The 21,721-nt window shown below is 37.6% G+C and overlaps 1 protein-coding gene across 3 annotated transcripts; it reads right to left on the reverse strand.

The window, feature by feature from the left end:
* Positions 1–600: 600 nt before the first annotated feature.
* On the reverse strand, positions 601–20,357 carry ARPP19 (cAMP regulated phosphoprotein 19). Of its 3 annotated transcripts, none has more exons than XM_026518508.4 (4): positions 20,295–20,357; positions 20,011–20,065; positions 9,246–9,368; positions 601–4,753 (listed from the first exon to the last, which is right to left on the reverse strand). In XM_026518508.4, the coding sequence occupies exons 2-4, from the start codon at positions 20,053–20,055 to the stop codon at positions 4,583–4,585; spliced, it is 339 nt and encodes a 112-aa protein (XP_026374293.1). In that variant the 5' UTR covers positions 20,056–20,065; positions 20,295–20,357; the 3' UTR covers positions 601–4,582. The 3 variants fall into 3 exon arrangements, with proteins under 3 accessions (XP_026374293.1, XP_048075244.1, XP_044246920.1); XM_048219287.2 differs by having other exon boundaries at positions 20,300–20,341; XM_044390985.3 differs by lacking the exons at positions 20,011–20,065; positions 20,295–20,357 and adding an exon at positions 9,429–9,522.
* Between the last annotated feature and the right edge of the window lie 1,364 nt (positions 20,358–21,721).

The following is a 21,721-nucleotide window of genomic DNA, read 5'->3' on the forward strand; positions in this document are numbered from 1 at the left end:
AGAAAGGACAACGTTAAGGAGAAAAATAAGAGTTCCTTCCTTCACATGCTACGTTCTCCAACCAAACTTCCTTTATTGGTCCACATTTTCCCAAGTCCTTGCCTACTTGAAAATAATCCCTCTTCTAAAATGCTCTTCTCTCTCCCTTGCCTCCCACCCATGCCTGCAGCAACCCACCTTTCTAAAGTCCCTCCTCTACCACTCATCCCATTTATCCCCTAAACTGAATAACTCATTCCTCTCGACTTCCTGGAACTTTATTTCTACCTCTCCTAAGGAATGTAACACCTTCTACCTTGCATTAAATACTATATAATTTCTCATAACGTAAGCTCCTTGTCTCATCCATTTCCAACATATGGTATTAGAGTGCTTTATACATGAGACGAAGACTCACAATATGCAAACATTTAATGTTACCTTAATCACAAAGCCTTTTACAAATATATTGCTAGGATCTCATTACCATACATTATTTAAAACAAAAAAGACTAACAAAATTCTTTTTGCATGTAGTAACTGAAATCTAAAGGTATCAACTTCAGAAAATATTCTAAAAAACAATGTAACATTTAAATAAGACAAAAACTGCGAATTAAATGAATAGAAATTAAGTAGATCAATTTATTTTTTTTGTATATTTCACAAGTATAATTTTGGAAGGGCTATTTGACAAATTTCAGCATTAACTGCCAACTCTATTATAGACATGTTCAACCAAAAAAAAGCATTTATCCTTGGCCCTTTTAATACAGGCAAAGTATCCTATTGCATCACAAATGAGAGATGCAGTAACAGATCTGAGGGCTTATTAAAGAAATTAGGTGTTTTTTCCAGACGCTATTTGGTTGATAGTAACGTAATACAAACATACATGAATGGTTTCATGACCACCAGCAATTTGCAGAATAAAACCCATAAGTCTACCTACTTTAAAGGCCAAAACCAGTAAAACAGTATTAAAATTGGTATTTTTTAAATCCTTAGATTAACAATCCCAGAATGAGATTTCTTTGATCCCAATTTTATGAGGTGGGGCAGGGCTGGGGGGGGGGGGGAGACTGGCAGTGCATGCTGAGTTGCAGAGTTGGGACAGTGGCTCAAGTTAGTCATCCAGATTAGGATAGTGTTTTAGAAAATTAAAAATGTGCCCTAAATGTGGCATACTGGGAAGGATATTCAAGGTTGATAATTCATCAGTCCTAAACGCCATTTAATGAATGCCATCTGGAGGCTTAAGAAGTAAGCAAGGATGGGGGGGTGAAGTAAAATGAGGTGAAAAAGGAAAACAAAAAGTACAAGAAATGTGTTTGAATGTTGGGGAGTATGAAAAGGCCACCAGAGAAACTTACTTCAGTTGCCACTCAGGTGTGCTCTTCCTATAGGCCACCTGCCCCTGGATCACCAAACACCAAATTTACAGCACAAGTTGAGATTACATTTAAGCTTTGATAAAACGTCACTAATTTGGACTGAGAAAGAATACATGGCTGATTTAGTAATAAGTATCAATAAATATTCAGAGGTACGGTTTTGTTACATCAAGTAAAAAGAGCAACTAATTCCAACTTTTGAAGAACAAGCAGAGAGAGGCCTCACCCGGCCTGAATAGTTAAGACTTATTTTTAGGTCAGCAGCACATGAGTATTGAATAACTTGTAAATAGACTGCAAACATGCCGCCGCCAGTTCATCAACAATCCAACAATTCTTACTATCCCAACATGCCAAGAACTATAATCATTTTAGTCAGATGCAGCCTTCAAAAATGAAATGTTTCTCAGAATGTACTATCAAAGGAGCTACTGGACATAAACAGGTAATTTATTTGACTTGAGCCAATTTTCATGAAATATTTGTTACCCTGAACTTCAGTTCACTCCAACATTTATAATAAACGAGACGACTAAAATTAACCATTTTTCAAACCACAACTCTCAAATTAGAGAAATGGAGAATTAAACTCATCTAGTCAACATCTTCATTCAAGCAATGGTGAAACAGTCTGCAAATATGTCTTCAATAAACTGAGACTTGAGGCAGAACAAAAAATAGAAAAATTAAAAACCTCTGTATCCCAAGCACCAATAATGGAGGCTAAGCAATTATACCTAAAAATTCTTATTGACAGGTCTTTCCCTAATGGAAAATCCTGAGATTTTAAGCACTGTGACTTTACAGAAGGCAGGTTGGTTTAATGAGGAAACTTACTTTTAATAAAAAGACAATCAACAGTATTTTATTTTGGGCACTTACTCAGTATTTCACAGATCCTCAACAAGTTTTGAGGTAGGTTAAATATCAGCATTGTATTTTACAAATAAAACTTAGAGGTTATATCACTTGTTGTAAACTACAGCAGTCCTATCATGGTCAAGAATAACATGGTCTCTGCAATCTTTCAGATTAATCATCTCCGATGTGTAAATTTAATGTTGACAGCTTGCAAATACTCACCAAAAAAAAAAAAAAAAAAAGACTAGACATTACAGAAATTCTACTTTGGGGCACTTTCTAATTCTTAAATGGATCCTACAATGATTATACATACATACTGTGGAATAATCTACTTGCTCCCTTCACAAAATATTTATATATAACTGATCCTTAAAATTACAAACTAGAACATTACTGATTTCATTGCTTTTCTGCCTTTTGGGGTGGATGGAACAGGAAGATAATCAGCAAGCCTTACTCAGAGCGCTAGGCAGCCTTTAAGTGCAGGTGCTATGCTCAAGGCACCATCTACAATGATTTCAGGTCACAGGAAAGCAAGTATACAGATGGAGCCAAGATCTAGAAAAGATGCCTGGATCCAAAAAGAGGGGAGGCCCTGCGCAAGTCAAAGACTAAGAAAAAAAATACTATCATCTCAGGCTACTGATCTTCACTGTCATGCTACAGCATTGTATCACCTATGGGAAGAGCTCTTAAAAGAGCAGTAAATGTATCCCAATAAAGTCTGTTAATTAAAATTCTTACTAGATAAACCACAAGTAAAATTAAATTGTTTTATTAAAGTGACATCTATAGAAGGAAAATATCTAAATATTTTAATATGAATATGTTCCACCTACCACATAAATGACTCTGAGTGTCAAGAGTATAATTCACTTAGCTTACTTAAAATTATTTACCAGAATTCAGCTCATCCCTACATGAGTTCCTGGGCCAGTCTTCTCAAGTATTTGTTTCAGTAGAAAGTTCCTTTTATTTAAACAAGTGTCAAATATTAGTAATAATACAGGATTAAGAGTGGTTAATTAACAATTGAGAAATTATAAGAAAAACATCATTCTGTTATAAAATATAGCATTCAGCAGAGCAAATCTCAAGAGTGAGGATATACGCCTATGCTTCCGAACAGACTAAACAGCACAGCCGAACACGATTTGAGTCAAAGAAGCAAGAAAAAAAGGAGGGAGGGGCCACAGGAGGCAGAGGATTGAAGCCTTTTATTCTAGTGTCCCCCAAATTGACTGTGGAAGTAAAAAGTTTCTACATTAAAAAAGTTTATATAAATTACATGAATTGCAATTTTCATAAAAGTCCAAATGAAATGTTCTGCATAGGACAAAAGATATGCCTAAGCAACATATCATATCTGCACAAGGCCACCGAATGTCATGGATATTAATAACAAATGAAAAAGCTTAAGTCTATGACATACTAAGCAAAGATTTGTTTGGTATTCTATAAGCCCAAGACTGTAAACTACTCTTACTATACAAAGCTCTAATGACATAAAGAGTTTTGTGTAGGAACTCTTGTGCTTCTGGTTGGCACATCATCTACTTTTTAATATGTGAAATTAATACAGACATTTGTGAGAGGTTGTGCAAAACTATTGTATTTACAAGAATGGCACAAAAGTGAATTCAACAGTCGATGCACATGCACACTTCATTCACATCTTCAACCAAAGATATTCTAACACTACAGAATGGAACAGAACACTAGCTTCCACGGCAGCTGTAAGCCCTAGAGTCACGTAAGTTACACCAGAATGGGCAAATATTGCCCAAGTAAAATTCTATTGTTAAAGCTGAAACAGGTTTAAGGCCATTCAAGTTCAAGCACAGAGAAACGAAATCTTCCAGAGCCCCATCTAGTTTTGTTTGAAGAATGTGACCCTCCTTTTAACTTGTGGTCTTAAACTTCTGTTTTACAAAATCCAAAAGGAAAATACAGAAGAAATCAATACAATAGAGGTTATATTAAATAAGAGTAACATACAAAGCTATAATTAAGATGAATTAAAGAAAGCCAAAACATTACAATTGTAAAACTTGCTTGTTACTTGTTGAATCAGTCCTACACTAGAAGTTAGGTAATATATACAATTATTTTCAAGTAGATTACTTTATGTTGCTCTAACATGTTCTCTTTATCAGTGCACTGTTAAACTAATCAAAACTCTACACACGTATATTCCCTTACAACAGCAGCACACACTACCACTACCTGCAAAGCTGTCATTCTCAAATGACTTAGTGTGAATGAAAGGAAATAAAAAGCAGAGAAGTAACATATTAAGGAGAAATAATGGGAATTAGAAGATTCATGCAGTTCAGCTCTTTTAATCAGCCAGCCAGCTTGCTAGCAACAAGGGATGGTTTCCGTTGAGGAAGGTCCTGTGGAGTGGGAATGTGGTCACCAGTGACCTCTGTCTTATCCGGAGCTGCAGTAGGAAGCTGCTTGTTCTTCATTTTTGCTTTAGCCATGTTGTAATCCCCAGAATCAAAATATTTTTGCTACAAGAAAAAAAAATTGAAACTGGATTTTAAAACTTTCATACACAATCACAGTGATTTAACATGTAGATATGACCCTATACTGTCAGTATAAAATAATCCAGAAAAATTTAAACAAAAACATTATATAGATGAAATAGCAAAGCTTTCATGTATAACAGAAAAACCAGACAGAAATTCTTGCTTAAATTATTTTCAAAATAAAAAATAACCCTGTATTATTAGAACCATTACTTTATAGTTCCTGAAACCTAGGACGAACATTTTACAAGGATTTGAAATCATTTATTTGAATTAGAGCAGTTCACTAAAATCAAAACTAAGGTTAAAATATAAATGCTAGGGTTAACAGAAGAAATAAACTCATTAGAAATTATCACTTAAAATGTACATCCCTATCCTACACCTCTTTTTTTCACTTAAGACACTGCACAAGTTCAACTATCACTCTTTTTAGGTGGAGGGATGAAAAAGGTAACGGTACCTTTATCACTAAACTAGAAATTGCAAGGAGAGCTAAAGATCAACCTTAATATAGCTAATCTACATGAGTTACCTGTTTCAGAGTAAAAACAGATAGATTTGCCTGCTTTCTGACTTCCATCTATCGTGTTTAACCTACCTTTACTGAGTGCCTGTTATACGTGAGGCACTGTGTGAGTCCTGGAGAGAGACGCAAAGACGCACAACAGTCAAGTATTCCAACCATTATACTGTTTTTAGTACACAAGGTGCTATGGGTGCTCAAAGGTGGGTAATGTAACTTTTTCTAGGGTAGGAAAGAGGGAATAATCCAAAAATGAGAGGAGTGCCTCATGGACAAAAGGTGAAGGGAGGAAAAATAAATTCTCTTTGAGACTTCAGGGATATCTCATGTGGTAAATAAAGTAGATGAGAATTCACACCTTAGTCTAAGACTGTTGAGTGGCCTGGGAAAAGGTCTCGGTGGCTGCCTCCCTCAAGGGACTATTCTTTGATAAGCCAGATCAGGCCTAAAGCCAAAGGGCCTAAAGCTAGAAAATTGCTTTTTATGTGTCACTATACGTCTAACACACTGAGCAGTAACAAGGGAATTTGGACCAGGTCCTTTTAAGGCTTGCTGCAGCTTTATTTCTTTACTGAGTCAAAAGCACAAAATGAGAAATTTAATACACAGAATAAAATTTAGGAATATTTTCCCCAATGATGGGGAAATGCTAATGATACCTATTTTATAGTAAGCCAAAGTTCATCACAAGGGGTTCTTACTTCTTAGGCTACTCTGCTTGGGGAAAAGGAATTAAATTTATATAATGTGGCCAGAGACAAAACTAAAATCAATGCTTAACAACTGTAACTGCTAGCGAGGGAGTGAACTAAATCAATGTCTCTCACAATATGACAGACATAGTTTAACAAGGCAACAGTAATTGTCTTTAACAATTTAAAAATTTTGCATTTTAAGTGAAAATCTTCAAAAATTAACCAAACATATTCTGGATCATCTGGGTGACAAACTTATAAAAGCCTCCTCCCACCCAAATTTAGGAGCCACACTTACATCAGTATTTATAATTGCACTGACACTAAGTAATCACCTAAAGTGGCAAATTAACCTTTAAGGCCATGTTTCTTAAAAGTGAATCCTTGGGGAGCCTGGGTAACTCAGTGGGTTAGGCATCTGACTCTTGATTTCGGCTCAGGTCATGATCTAGGGTCGTGAGATGGAGCCGTGCGTCGGGCTCTGTGCTCAGTGCAGAGTCTGCTTGTCCCTCTCCCTCTACCCCTGACCCCCACGCGTGCTCTTTCAAATAAATAAATAAAATCTTAAACAACAACAAAAACTGAATCCTCAGTTTTTCTGGGGCTTCACAAACTCCACAAATACGAAAAAATATGGGCCAGACTGCTTCCTGATATCCCTCCCAGCTTTAACAGTCTATATGTCACAATATACAAGCCATGCTGTGAAAAGCCTAAACTAGATGTAATAACATTAACAAGTACAATAAAACAGAAAGGGACTAAATATAAATATCTAATCAATCCTCCCAAATGAAGAAGAAACTATTTAAAGATACTAAGGTAACTTAAAAACTAAAACCCAAGACCCTGTGATCTAGACATCTAAAAAAAACCAAAACCCTTTTAAAATAGTAAGAAATTATATAACTGAATGTAAGACTTCATTTCCCTAATACAGAAGTGCTTATTCATTGACATTTGGGTATAATGCAAAGTCATTCAAGGGTTCCCTTCTCAAATTCTGTACAACTAATTCTTAATTCAAGCAGCATTTTCTCTTTCCCAACTATTTACAATACCAACTCCAAGATACAATATTTATAAATTCTGACCTGAAGATGCTTAAAAAGCCATAAACAGTTGAAGTTAGAGGAAAATTACAAAGACAACAGGCCAATGTACAAAGAAAGCTTGTTGGCATAAATTATGCTGGAGATTAGCAAAGGAAAAAAGTTTCCTTAACACTTAATAATCAAATCTAAGTAATAATAGTCAGAGATGATTACATAATTTCATAACTAAAACCACACCTGATGGGACCATTTCAAAATTAGACATGATACAAACACATTCTACATAGCTATATTCATAATGAACATGTTTCTCATTCTGCTTTTCTATTTATTCCCTACATTGCATTATTTTTGTAATAATGCTTTTATTTGTTTAAACATTTTATTTATTTGAGAAAGAGAGAGAGAGATAGCAACAGAGATAGTGAGAGAGTACACAAGCAGGGAGGAGAGGGAGAACCAGACAATCCCAGGACCCCAGGACCATGACCTGAGCTGAAGGCAGCTGCTTAATTGACTGGGGCACCCAGGCGCCCCTAGAGGTTTTATGTCTATGTATTTGGTATAATTCCTACCTGCCACCCTAGAATTTCAAAGCTGTGAACATTATTCTTTCATATAAAACAAAAAAAATTCTGTATTTTACCACTTTTAAAAATAAGTTTTTATTTATTTTTAATTGTTAGAATTTTTATTAGGTGAGCTTTAATTTTTTTTTTTTTTAAAGTAACCTTTACCCCCAACATGGGGCTTGAACTCATGACTTGGAGATCAAGAGTCACACGTTCTACCAACTGAGCCAGCCAGGTGGCACGTTACCATACTCTCTTGGTATAAAGAAAAAGAGTGTATGATTTCACTTATATGTGGAATCTAAAAACATTAAACTCATAGAAACGGCAGAATGTGGTTGCCAGGGGCTGAGGGGTGAGGGAAACAGGGAGATACTGGTCAGAAGGCACAAACTTTCAATTATAAGATGAGTAAGTTCTAGGGATCTAATGTACAGTAAGTTAACAATACTGAATTGTATACTTGACAGTTGCTATGAGTGTAAAGCTTTAATATTTTCACCATAACAACAAAATGGTAATTATGTGAAATAAGGGATGTGTTAACTAACCTTACTGGTAAGCATTTCACAACATGTATATGTATCAAATCATCACAGTGTACACTTTAAACTTACACAATGTTATGTCAATAGTATCTCAATAAAGCTGGAAAAAACATCCTTTTGCAATTTGAGAAAATAATCCATATATAACTATAGCCAATATCTATACATATAAACATACATATACATATGGACATGGATTTGTTAACCAAACAGCAGATACCAGTATGTTGAAGGTATTTATTAAAGGAAAAACATCACCTGGCACCTAATTCAATACAATTCTCTTCATATTTCCCTGTTCCCTGTGTGGTAAATAATTTAAATGTACTTAAACCAAAGATGGAGTCCTTTAATTTTTTACAAAGGGGTTAGGAAAAAAACCCCCTAAGGAACGAACAAGTCGCATTATCTCAATTCAGATCTCATTATTGAGCAATAATGGTTTCTGCATCATAATTGGTAAGATTCTGAAAAAATGTTTTCAGTAATATGAACTATTAAAATTACCATGTATAAATTGTATTAGAGTAACTCTGTAAAATGTATTATGTAAAGGAGACAACAAGCTCAGCTTTTATAGGTGAACATTTCTTCCAAATAAAAAATATTTTTAGTCTTTGCATGGAAATCATCTTTAAAACAGGTAAAAGTTAAAAAAAATATATGGGCAGAAGAATATATGCCAGCTTCTATATAGTCAGTGCTTTTGCAAAGAAGGGGGAAAGGAGATACATACATACATGTGGTAGGTTTCAACTATATCTACATTTTCTTTCTTACAAAGATAAAACTGAAGTAAATATGGCAAAATATTAACATATTAAATCTGGGTAGTGGGTACACAGTTCTGCTATATTGTTATCCGTACTTTCTACATGCTTGAAACAGTTTAAAGTGATGAGTTGTTCATTCTTATCATACATATTTATACAATAAACAGTATAAAGTATATCTCTCTCTCTATGTATCTGGTAAGGTACCGAGTTATATACACACAGACACTCATTTCATAACTGCAATCGCACTGAGTATTTCATAGGGTTTAAGCATTAGAAGATTACACGTGAGAACTTACCCCTTTCTGTAATCGTTTCCTTAAGAAATCTGAACCTCCAGGCTTTTGTCCCAGGTGAGGATACCTTGCTTTTAATTTTGCTTCTTCAGCTTTCTCTGGACTAGTCACTTTATCTTCCATTTCCTGAAATAATTTAAAATAAATTACTTGTCTATTACAATTCACCTATTTAAAATAATTCACCTTTTAATATCTGGATCCTGACTTTAGTTGTCGAGTGCCAAATAATGCAGCATCTGACTAAGAAATCAAGCACAGAAGCTTTTAAAACATCTCTGTCTTGTTTTTCAAATGATCCATGTGATAGCTCTATTATAGCTGTGATGCATGTGTACACCCCACACACTGGATAAAAATATCAAGATAACTCAGCTCTGAAGTCTTGCTTGCCATTACTTTCCAGTCATGTATAATACATTTATAGTTAGTCACCTTCCATGGAACTCATCAGCTCTTTGCCTATATTTAGAGAACCATCTTAATACTGTTAAAATACAAAAAAAAAAAAAAAAAAAAAAGATCTGATCTCCTGTTAATCCAAATCCATGTATGACTGGAAGCTCTGAGATTCTTTAATAGGAATTAACAACAGCTTATTTACCAGCAGATTCTCCCTAACTCAATATAGAAGACCTTGGTATTTTTTTAAAAAAAAAGATTTTATTTCTCTTAAGTAATCTCTACACCTAACATGGGGCTCAAGCTCACAACCCCAAGATCAAGAGTCGCATGCTCTACCGACTGAGTCAGCCAGGCACCCAGCCTTGGTATTTTTAAAGAAAAACATCTTTGTCAACCTTCATATCAGTGCGTATTATTCCCTAATTTCCCCCCATATTTAATGACAAATACTGCTCATGCCAAGGTCCCATTCTTTAATGCATCAAAATGTGTTTTCTGACCAAATGACTGTCAATATTTTAAGCCTATTCACTTTTTAAAAGATTTTATTTATTTGACAGAGAGAGAATTGAGCAGGAGCAGGGAGAGGGGCACAGGGACAAGCAGACTCCCTGCAGAGCACAGAGCTTGATACGGGGCTCGATCTTAGCACCCAGAGATTACGACCTGAGCCAAAGTCAGATGCTTAACCAACCGAGCCACACAGATGCCTTTTTTTTTTTTTAAAGTAAGCTCTACAACCAACATGAGACTTGAACTCATGACCCCAAGATCAAGAGTTGCATGCTCTTCCAAATGAACCAGCCAGGTGCCCCCAGCCTATTCACTTTTTTTTTTTTTGAAAAGCATACAAATTTACTTAATACAAATTTTATGCAATAGAGGAGGCTTCACAAGGATGAAGAACAAAGATACAGTTAAACCTGATTTTTATACTAGGTTTAATCAAAAGTAGAGAAAACGAAAAAAAAATATGATAGGACAAAAAGGAATATGAGCTGTAAATGGAGGAAAACAGCAAGGCCTATTTTTTCAGTCTTCTCAGTGTCCCTCTATCTCTGATTATAGGGAAGGCACCTCTCACTTGAGGATCTTATGACCTGCTTCAGGGGAAGGTCAAAAAGTCCTTCCTGCGCATGCCATTTCTCAAATTCCTTCAGCTTATAATATCCAGAATCCCAAGGTGCCATACTTTGGGGTAGCATGTCCTAAATCCCATCATTCCCCCATGTGAAACTTTCCCAAGAAATTTCACAGTCCAAAAACTGAGTTGATAGATTATCCCATAACCCACTGAATCAGTCTCAGTCCTGGGAATATGTCAGTCATTTCAAATAGTTATGTCTCATTTCAGGACATGGCGGTATACCCCCTACATTAGGTCTCTATATAGTATGATTGCTCATACCACTGGCATTTAAGAAGGGACATTTTTCTTGCAGTGACTTTTGTCAGTTTTCCCAAGATCCCATCTATAGACCCTGCAGTGACTGCGAGGTCCTAGTCATCCCTTCATGGCCAACAGAAAGTATATGTCAAGTTGAAAAAGGTCCCGTCTCTTCCCCTTATTCTTTCTCCTCTTCTCAACTCCTTTTCATTCCCCCTTCCAAGCGTATCTGGTCCCCACATGCAGGGTAGGGCACAGGGCCGCGAGGTGGAGTCCACTCAAGCCTACTCACTTTTAACACCAGTCTTGATATAGTCTACGTTCTTCCCAAGAGCCATATTTTATGGGGGAGCGGTGTTTATCACTTTATGGTAAGTACTGAAGAAAAATGAATCAAGAAAAACAAAGTTTCCCTGACAGACAATGCTGGCCAATGGCAAAGTGCACCTTCCAGCTAATGGACTCATTTCTGCATACCAGCTAGACAAAATCACATACTGCTGTATATCTCAATTTTTCCAGGTTATTTATGAATGTCAAAAATGAATGAATATCCATAAATGCCAAGCCTTCTGTTCCTGTAGAGCAAGTGAATCATTTATGCCCAAATTTTAAGATTTTTGCATGCATTTTCCTCAAAATTATATCCATACATGCTTTATAATCAGCTCTGTTTAGCTTATATATCATGAATGTTTCCTTATTCTTGACCAGCTTCCTCATGTGTCAGTACATCCTCTCATTTTTAGTCTTGCAGTATTTTGAGATTAAAGTCACTGCTGCTGTCAAATACCCTTTTTCTATGGGGCTTCCTTTATATGTATGCTCCCTTCTGCTTCAAGTGTTCTACCTTCCTTTTATGCTACAGTTTCATGCATCTACTTAGATTTTCGGTCCTTTAAGTGGTCACATCACTCACCTGATATACACAAAATTCAACTATATGTGCTCTGCCAGAGACAGAGACTCTAAATAGTATCAGTGATTCTGCCAGTCATTCCATTCAAGAAGGGTATGCCCCAGAGAGAGCTCAAGTGTGAGGTGTGTGATGCAAACCTACTATTCCCATGATGATCTGAGTCCTGGGTCTCTGTTCAGAGTTTAAGTGTATCAATGTTTTGTTTATCATACTGGTATTTAAAAACTCAGCCCCTACAAGTCTACCACCTCAGCTGTCAATCAACTGAAGAATCAGCCCAGACATCTGTTCAACCACTAGATTAAAAAAGTGATTACTTGTCCCACTGAGAATTGATGGGGCCGTCTCCAGTATGACTATGACATGACTTCTTTGGGATTTTTCAAGGGCGACTTTAGTTATATGTGATTCCTGCCTTACTAACTTTAGGATCTAACCCCTATGTAGGTAGGACTATACTGTACTCATCACAAAAGCTAAAGAAATAATGTAAATTTAAGGTTACCAGTTGAGTGCAGGAAGGTGAGGGGCAGCTTCTCTTCAGTGACTCAGCTTTCACTGTAGGCATCCACCATAGGTCCAGCTATACTGACTGTGGTGCTTAGGGGAACTGGGAGAAGGAACCTATTCTTGGGTCCCCCTATACACTTATCCTTTAAATTGGTTAACATTAAATTTGGATGTTAGTTGAAAAGGACTGTGACTTGATTACAGCCTTTGAGTCCTCGCACATTCAAATTAGAGGGTGTTAATACAGTCCTACATTTCCACTAAAACCATCCAGCTTTCTTGGGCCTGGGAAATAAAGGTTCTCCACTTCCTTTGAGTTGAATTATTAGTTCTCTGTATGTAAGAGAAATCCCTTAAAGTTCCTGGTATAGGGGTAGCAACTTTCCCTAATTTCCAATGTTTCTGCAGGTTTCCCTCCTTTTATATAAGAGAGGGGAAGAAAGTTGTACACAATATACCACTGTACCTGGCATTCCCTTATTTTCTAAATAAGGAATACATTAATGTATATGTTTACATATAATATTAAGCATGTTTAATTAAATCGAAATAGTTCACCATAAAAAATGTTTTGGGCAATAGCATCTACAGAAGAAAATATCATTTAGGTTTAGAATGAATAAATAATATGTCCTAGAAAAACAAATTAATCCTTGAACTTTCTTGCCATATACATATCACAAGAGCAAGTGTCTGCTAGCTCCAACTCTGTAGCTGCATTCAGAATTTCAGCTGCATTTAACACCGAAAGGGGGAAAATATGACCAAAACTCCATTTTTTAAACACAGTACATACCATCAAGACATCTAGGATACTTTTCATGGATCATACAGAAACATTCTTAACTTTTTGCAAATGTACAGTTATAGGGCCTTACTGATAAGCAAGTTGAAATGCCTGGACCTTGTAGAGGGAAGTATAAATAACACATCAGGTGGCAGACTGTGTCCACTGGCATTCAGCCTACACTTACCCTTCTTTAAAACACTCCCCATGATCACTATAGTTAGAAGCCTGAAGCTATACTTCCCAGACTGAATTCCTATTGGGTTCTGCCAATGACATCTACACCTGATTAAAAGGCATGGGAGAAAGAATCCACTTTTCCTGGTGATGGGCCACGAACAATGTGAAGATGAGCAGTAGCCCAGGAGCTCCTGCAGAGGGGCATCCAGCAGATAATCAGGGGCTACTGCAGCTGCCACATGAGAGTATGCAGAACTCAGAATAGTGCTCACTTGTGCAGTCAACAGCTTTCTGCAATTCCTCACCTCCAGAAACAACATCATCTTCCCCCTTTATTCCTTCACACTTCTTCTAATAATTTGTATCCTAATTCCCTAAATCACATCCCTTTCTGTTAAAAATATCCAAAGTGGTTTCTATTCTCCAGACAGGACACTAGTTGATAAAATCAGGTAAAATAAGGGATGACCAATTCATCCCTACTGTCATGTTAAAAAATGCAAAAGGGCACACAGAATTTGGTGTGATTCCATGTTTTTGGACATACTTTAAAGTAATTCCTAAACATTTATTTCAGCTAGAATGAAAATAAATCTTGAAAAAGGCTTGATATTTAGGAAGTAATAGCAAAGAAATTGGCGTACGTTAATGTATACTGACAAGTCACTTTAATAACTTGCCCCACAACTTTGCTGAGATATAACTGACACATTAGCTTTTCAAATTTTAGTGTCTTAATATATGAGGTTCAAAACAAAAAAGGGGGGGCGCCTGGGTGGCACAGCGGTCAAGCATCTGCCTTCAGCTCAGGGCGTGATCCTGGCGTTATGGGATCGAGCCCCACATCAGGCTCCTCCGCTGTGAGCCTGCTTCTTCCTCTCCCACTCCCCCTGCTTGTGTTCCCTCTCTCGCTGGCTGTCTCTATCTGTCAAATAAATAAATAAAATCTTTAAAAAACAAAACAAAACAAAAGGGGAGCCTGGCTGGCTCAGTTGGTAGAGCACGTGACCCTTGATCTCAGGGTTGTGGGTCCAAGCCCCATGCTGGGTGTAGAGATAACTTAAAAATAAAATCTTAAAAAAAAGCCTCAAAATATAAAAAGCAAAAATTGACAGAATTATAATAACTAACAAGTCTCTCAAAATAGGAGATTTCAACACACCTTCGTCAGTAATTGATAGGTGGAAAAAAAGTACTTAAGATACCAGATTTTATTTCTGTACCCAATAGCTAGGAAATATATATTCTTCTCAAGCACAAATGGAAAAATTGACAAAGTATTAGGTTATAAAGTTTTAACCATTTTCATCCAGACCACCATCTACAACTACAATTCATAAGATTAAAAGTCAATAATAAAAAAAGTTACGTATCCCTACTATTTGGAAATTAAAATACATTACTAAAATAGCTTAACTCATTAAAACTGCAATCTGTATAAACTTAAAAAATTGATTACTGAAATAATTGATGGTTAAAAGAATAACAGGAATAAAAAAAAAAAAAACACCTGGAACTAATGATAAAAATTCTATACTAACCAAATGTGTAGGATACAACAAAGGTCCCTAAAAAGGGTTTATATTAAAGAAGAACACGAAAACTCAGAGCTATGTATCCAACTTTAGTAAACAAAGAAGGGAACCCAAACAGAATAGGAGAAAATAAAAAGCAGAAGTTAATGAAATAAAAACCAGATACAATAGAGAGGATCAACAAAACAGGGGAATGATAAGCTTACCCAAGAAGTATTTTTAAAAATTCAAATCCGTTTTCAAAATTTTATCCTCCAAGAAACTTTTGTGTCATACAGCAATTTTACTACTTTGTAGAACAGATGCTAGAATGTGAGTGGATTCACCACCTAAGTGGTTTCTATGCTGATAATACCTTTGGTGGGGAGAAGTGTAGAAGGACCATAAGAAGGAACACTTACTCTGGCTACAAAGTGGGAAACCAGAACCCCAGGATTATCATAACAAAAATATATACGTATCATGTAAAAAAACCCCAAAAACCTAAAAACAATATTTTAAATGAGGACTATCCTCGACAAGTACAGAAATTTATCTTCATTGTAATACTCTATACCTAGCACACAGCCTAATATTGTTAGGCACTTGAATTTTTGTGAACTAGTCTATTGAAATACATTAGATATCCTTTTTGTAAGTAGGTGGGGCATAAAGTATAAAAACATACAGAAAATAGAACATTCAAACAATTAGAATTTATGTAGTCCGTCACGGACTGGCAATAAATCTCAATGATTGATACCATTTTTTAGCCGTCAGCAGAGAAGTTACACAGCAGCATCAGCAATAAAAACCTGATCACTCTAAGCAAATTCTCCTCTATCTGCTCAGCAATATGTTCACTGATGCAGTGACTGATGAATAAATAGAAAAGATTAATGAAAGCCAACAAATCCTTTGGGATATTGCCAGGAAAGTATCAGTACTGTTATCAGCTCTAGGGAAAAATACTGTGGTCCAATTAAGTCCTTGCTACTTGTACAGTGCCTGGCATTTAACAGGTGTTCAATAAAAGCCTACTGAATGAACACAGTGTACTCCAATTGTTTCAAAAAGGCTAAAAACTTTCTAAACACCTGACAGCTTCACCAACAGTTTTATCTTGAAATATTTCATGTTATAGTAGCATAGGTTCAGGAATCAAAAGTCTAACAACAGAGGCAAGCCTAAAACACTGTTGTATAGCACTCTTGCTAAGATAGCAAAGAGAAACGTTTTAAAACATTTCTGAGGTTTACCTTTAGATTGCTAAGAATCAATGGTTACACACAAAGCAGACCAGCAGGCTGTGGTTTAAAAATTGAAATTAAAAACACCCTTGAGCCTGTTACCAAAGGCTGTGTTAAGATAGCCCCAGAAAATGCCAATATCAATGGCAATTCCTTAAAAACTGGGAAAATAGGAAAGAAATTTGTATCCACTCTTCAATGGTGATATATGGAAGTAATTTATGCAATATTTCTCTTCCTTTTTAACTACTTGCAAAAGCACCAAGCATTATCTTTATTTTTTTTTTAAGATTTTATTTGTCAGAGAGAGAGAGAGAGAGAGAGAGAGAAAGCAAGTGAGCACAAGCAGGGGGAGAGGAAGAAAAGGGAGAAGCAGGCTCCCCGCTGAGCAAGGCGCCCCATGTGGGACTTGATCCCAGGACTATGGGATCATGACCTGAGCCAAAGGCAGATGCTTAACCAACTGAGCCACTCAGGTGTCCCACCCAACCATTATCTTTTAAACTGACAAAAATACTTTAGTTGAGGGCCCTACTTGAGTTAGCTTCTCCAAGACATCTTACTAACTTAATTTGATGAATCTTGCAATAAAATCTCTAGAAAACCTGCTATTGAGATCTTTTTTAAAAAAACTTAAAAGCCATAGTATATATGAAAAAATACATATATAATACATATATTATATATATATTATATATACACACACACACACACACACACACATTCCTCTACTTTCACTCAGATTTCTTAAGTGGGTCTAAACAAAGGTTTTACATGGCTATAGTCTATCCCTCCCCTTTTTAAATTGCAGTACAAGCAGTACGAGCATTGCTATCTGTATTGAAATAGTACTTTGGCAATGGTTTCAACTGAAAATTTCTGAGAAAAATTCATTCAACCAACATTTTCCGAACAATGGAATCAATCAGGTAAGACAGATGCTATGGGAGAAGATAAATAAAGGAGGGTCCCTGAGTTTAAGATGCTCATAATGAAAACAGAACTATATGTTTTAAGTCTCCACAGGCCTCTTCTCACTCCAGGACAAGAGCACACACCAGTCTGACTGAACTTAGTGTTATTCAAAGTGAAATTCACAGGCGACAGATCCTGGAGATCTCTGTTAAATTTTTAAAAAGTTTGTTTTCACTTCAGTGATAATCTAGGAGAAAAAAAATATAACTATACACTAGCACATCTGAACTGCCATCTCATATCTAGAGCTACATGAGTTCTATCTGAGCTTTCATTTATGATGTCAGAGACTACGCAATACTACTCTGTCCAAGATAATGAGAAAAGAACACAGCTGAATTTAAAATGTAATGATGTATTTTTGACCTTAGAATTAAATGATCACGCAGATTTACTCTTTAAAAAGGGGCAGTCGTCATATGACCAGAGGAGCAATAACTTGCCATATTTAAAGACTTCTTGCACTTTAACAGTTGCTACCACATTCTCAATACATTGGAAATTTACTTTCAGCAAAATACCATGCCACAATGAATTAATAATTTACACTAATTTTGTTGTATTTGTTTTAATTTTTTAAAAAATTTTAAAGTAATCACAACGTCCAGTGTGGGACCCAAACTCATGACCCTGAGATCAAAAGTTGCTTGCTCCACCAACTGAGCCTTCCAGGTGCCGTTTTAATTTTAAAGCAGTGTTAAAGAGATAGATGTTTATGCTTATTTTCATGTTTGTATATATTTAATTAATATTCCAATAAAAAACAGTGGTCTACACAGTTTTCTTAACAAGGGGCACTCAGAGAAACAGTGACTTAGCTCTTACTCCGTGCAGGCTCATTTCTTTACCTTAATTTTTCAGAGGCAATAGGCTAACATACCATAAAACTATAAAAAGTATTTTAGCTGAATAATTTGGCTTTACTTGAAAGGTCAACTGGGTACACAGAGAATAATCCAATTTTTTAGGTCATCTAACTATTCTTCCAAATAGAAGAAACAGGTGATTTGGCCCATAGGAACACAGAAGTGACTCTGCACATTCTCCTGTTTAGGGATGGTATCCATGCTACGGGCACTTAACATCTACAGCCAATCCCTAATTCAAGAAGGGACATTATATTACCCACACACTTTGGTATTAATGACAGCAACCCTAAAACCAAAGGACTTGAATTAAATTTTTAATGTAGACATTCATAAAGAGAAAACATTCAAAACATGCTTAATACTGTTAGGGACAGAGTATTAGGCTGTTCCAAGTAAAAGCATTTACACTGTAGAAATCAACACTTTACACTCTGGCAACACACTAACAAATCTCATAAAAGAAAATTACATAGCACACTATTGTACATGAGAAGTCAAAACTGGGGTTGATTTCAGTGTTTAGGACAAGATAGCACAGACACAGTTTGTATTTCTTTTCTGGGTTCTTAAATCCCAACCAATTATGAACACCATGATAAATATTTTTCAGTTAATAAATTACATTTCATGTTACAGTTAAGATTGTAATCTTTAAACTATATATTTTTTGCCCTAAAAGTCCATGTTTTTGTTAAGTGTAAAAAAATATACAACATAATTTTCATTGGAATATTCCCGGATAATATCGGAACTTGGCCTATTATTTATGCTATTGTTTTCTTTTTAAAAAATATTTACAATATAGCAAAACCATCCAACTGAAGAGAAGTTAACATAGTTAAGAACAAATGGAGTGGCTTTAGAACACTAATACACTAATCAAATTTCCAACCTGATTGGGAGCATGGGTAGAACATTAAGCAGAAGCCCTTACAAAGTCCAAGCATTAGGCCAAATCTATTTATGATAATGCCCTCTGATTCTTCAAGAAGAAGTGCTGGTAACTTTCCATAAACAATTTAAGAAACAAGGTATTATGGGCCTTTGCTGGCCAGCCACAAGTACCTAGGAGGGTAGGGCAGCAGAAATAATAATGGTGGAAGGGGTTAAGAAGTAGCGTAAATAAAAGAGAAAGCCTTAATAATCATAATTTGAATTATACTGATTTGTGGCATATTTTCCCTCAATACAAGTGAGCTTAAAAAATATTCCCGTTTCTACGAAAATCCGGACCAACTAAGATGGTAAAAAAAATTTAAATTCCAAGCTTTTGATCAAATACCATATGCAGATCCCAAGGGCTCACATTTCTGCGCAGGGACGGCGCGAAATATTTTAAGTTCCCTACCTCATGTAAGCCTCACAACAGACATATGAAGTATTATTACTCTCATTTTATAGAAGACTGAAAAAAAAAAACAACTAAGGAGTTGAGCGACTGATCAGGGTTACACAGCACAAAAGGACTGGAACTGAAATGCCACCCCAAGTCTAACTCACCGCCCAAACACGAGATACCGCCTTAGGAGTTAAAAGCATGCGGACAATACCAGTAGTTGGAGAGCTAGTTCTCCAAGGGAGAAATAAAACTTCCTACGCAAAGTGAAGCTCACGGAAAAACTTGGGTTCCACGCAGAGAAACTGCTCGTATGTATAGTCGAGTCTAAAGAAAAACGCGACACACTGAGGCGCTAGAAAAGGGAAGCCTCAGCGAGGACGTGGACAATGTTCAAACTCCCACCACGTTGGCGCTAAGCACCAGAGTTCCCGCGGGCAGCAGATGTGGGATCGAGCTGGGCCGGGAGGGCCGAGGCACGCAGGCTCCTCCCGCTCTCCGCACCAGGCGCCCCGAGCCGACTCCGGGCGCGCCCCTCCGCACGCGGCTGGAGCAGGCCGCCCGGCAGGCCCGGCTCCCGGCAGCCTCGCCTCCGGGCCTTCCGAGCCGCCGGGGTCGCTCCCCGTGCACACTCACCTTCTGCTCCTCCGCGGAGGCTGCCTCAGGGACTTCCGCAGACATACTGCTCCTTCTGCAACGAGACGCCGGGAGAAGATGCGATCACCGGGTGGCCGAGGCCGCCCGGCCGCCGCACCGCCTCAGGCCCGCCCGCCCCCGCTCTCCGAGCGCCCGCTCGGGCCGCCTCCGCCCGCGAAAATGGCCGCCGCCTTATGACGACACGGAGCCTCGCAGCGCTCGGCAGCCGGCGACTGCGGCCCGCCGAAGCCCGGCCGCCCCTCCCGCGCCGCGCCCCTACCTACCTTACCCCGCTTCTCCGGCTCTGCGACGCCGAAGCACTTCCTTTCTTCCTTCAAAGGTCGCGGCTCGTGCCTTACCTCACATCCGTCTTCCAGATGCTTCCTGGGAATTGTAGTTTATAAGTGGAGCCGCTTCTCCCCGCCCTTTCCTGCCTGTTCAGGAGATTTTACTAGTACTTTCCCGGACTCGCGTAGTCCGATTCTCTTACTCGTTCTCGGCACTGTAGTCATGCATATTTTCTTTTGGACGCTCCAAAGCTCTGTGCTGCTTCCCTGCATAAGTCTCTCCCCACTCCGCTTTGCCTACTTAACCATTTTCATCTTTCACATCCCCTCCCTCCGGCGTCATCGCCTCAGGCTTTTCTCGAGCCCTTACGCTAGGTCAGGTCACATCTCTGTGTAGCTTCCCAGCACACACGCTGTATCGTTAGACGCTAATTGTTATTACTCTATTAATGTCACCTTTCCTGCTCAGATAAGCCACATCAGGGCAGAGACCTCGTCCATATTTGCTTATATTTCCCTCCCAGAGCCCAGCATGTCCTAGATGTTCAATAAATACCTGACGAAGGAATTAAAATTACATTCATTTGTCTGCTCCTGGGGGTCCACTCCCACAACTTTACTGAAACCCCTGGCACCAAACTCATCCAATGACTTTCTTAATTACCGTTATCTGTTGACTTTACATTTAATCCTCATTCTAACTGACATCTGAACAGCTACTGGCGATACTATACACGGTCGTTCGAATGAAGTGTCTCTCAGAAACTTGGAAATAAGATTGCCCTCTAAGAGTTAAACTAGTAAACAGCAACAGATAATGAATGCGATTCTGTGGGAGTTTGGAAACCATCAAAACATTCAACCAGAGTGTCCTAGGAAGAATCTCAGGAAGAATTGCGTTGGGATTGCAACTTGAAAAACAAACTGCTATACTGCACTCCTTTTGAAGAAAAGAAGGAAGAAGTTTGTCAAGCAAGCAAGTACTTAGAACACGAAGAGTTCCAAAAGGCCAACTCTTTGAGAAATATATCGAGAGTGCTTTAAGCTGGGTCAGCTGAGAAACTTCGTTAAGATCAACTATGTGTTCAGGGTGCCTGGGTGTCTCAGTCGTTGAGCATCTCCCTTTGGCTGGGGTCATGATCCAGGGGTCCTGGGATGGAGCCCCACATCGGGCTCCCTCTCGGCAGGAAGCCTGCTTATCCCTCTCCCACTCCCCCTGCTTGTGTTCCCTCTCTTGCTATGTCTCTCTCTCTGTCAAATAAATACAAAATTAAAAAAAAAAAAAGATCAACTATTTGTTCTCACTCCATAATGGCAAAGCAACTTACTGAAAATTTGCCTTCCCTTCATGCAGAACTATAGGGAGAAAGGAGAATTCACTAGTTAGGCTAACTGAAGCATCTGACAGTTGTATTTTTATTAAT

The sequence above is a fragment of the Ursus arctos genome, unplaced genomic scaffold (genome assembly GCF_023065955.2).
Source record: "Ursus arctos isolate Adak ecotype North America unplaced genomic scaffold, UrsArc2.0 scaffold_36, whole genome shotgun sequence".
NCBI lineage: Eukaryota > Metazoa > Chordata > Mammalia > Carnivora > Ursidae > Ursus > Ursus arctos.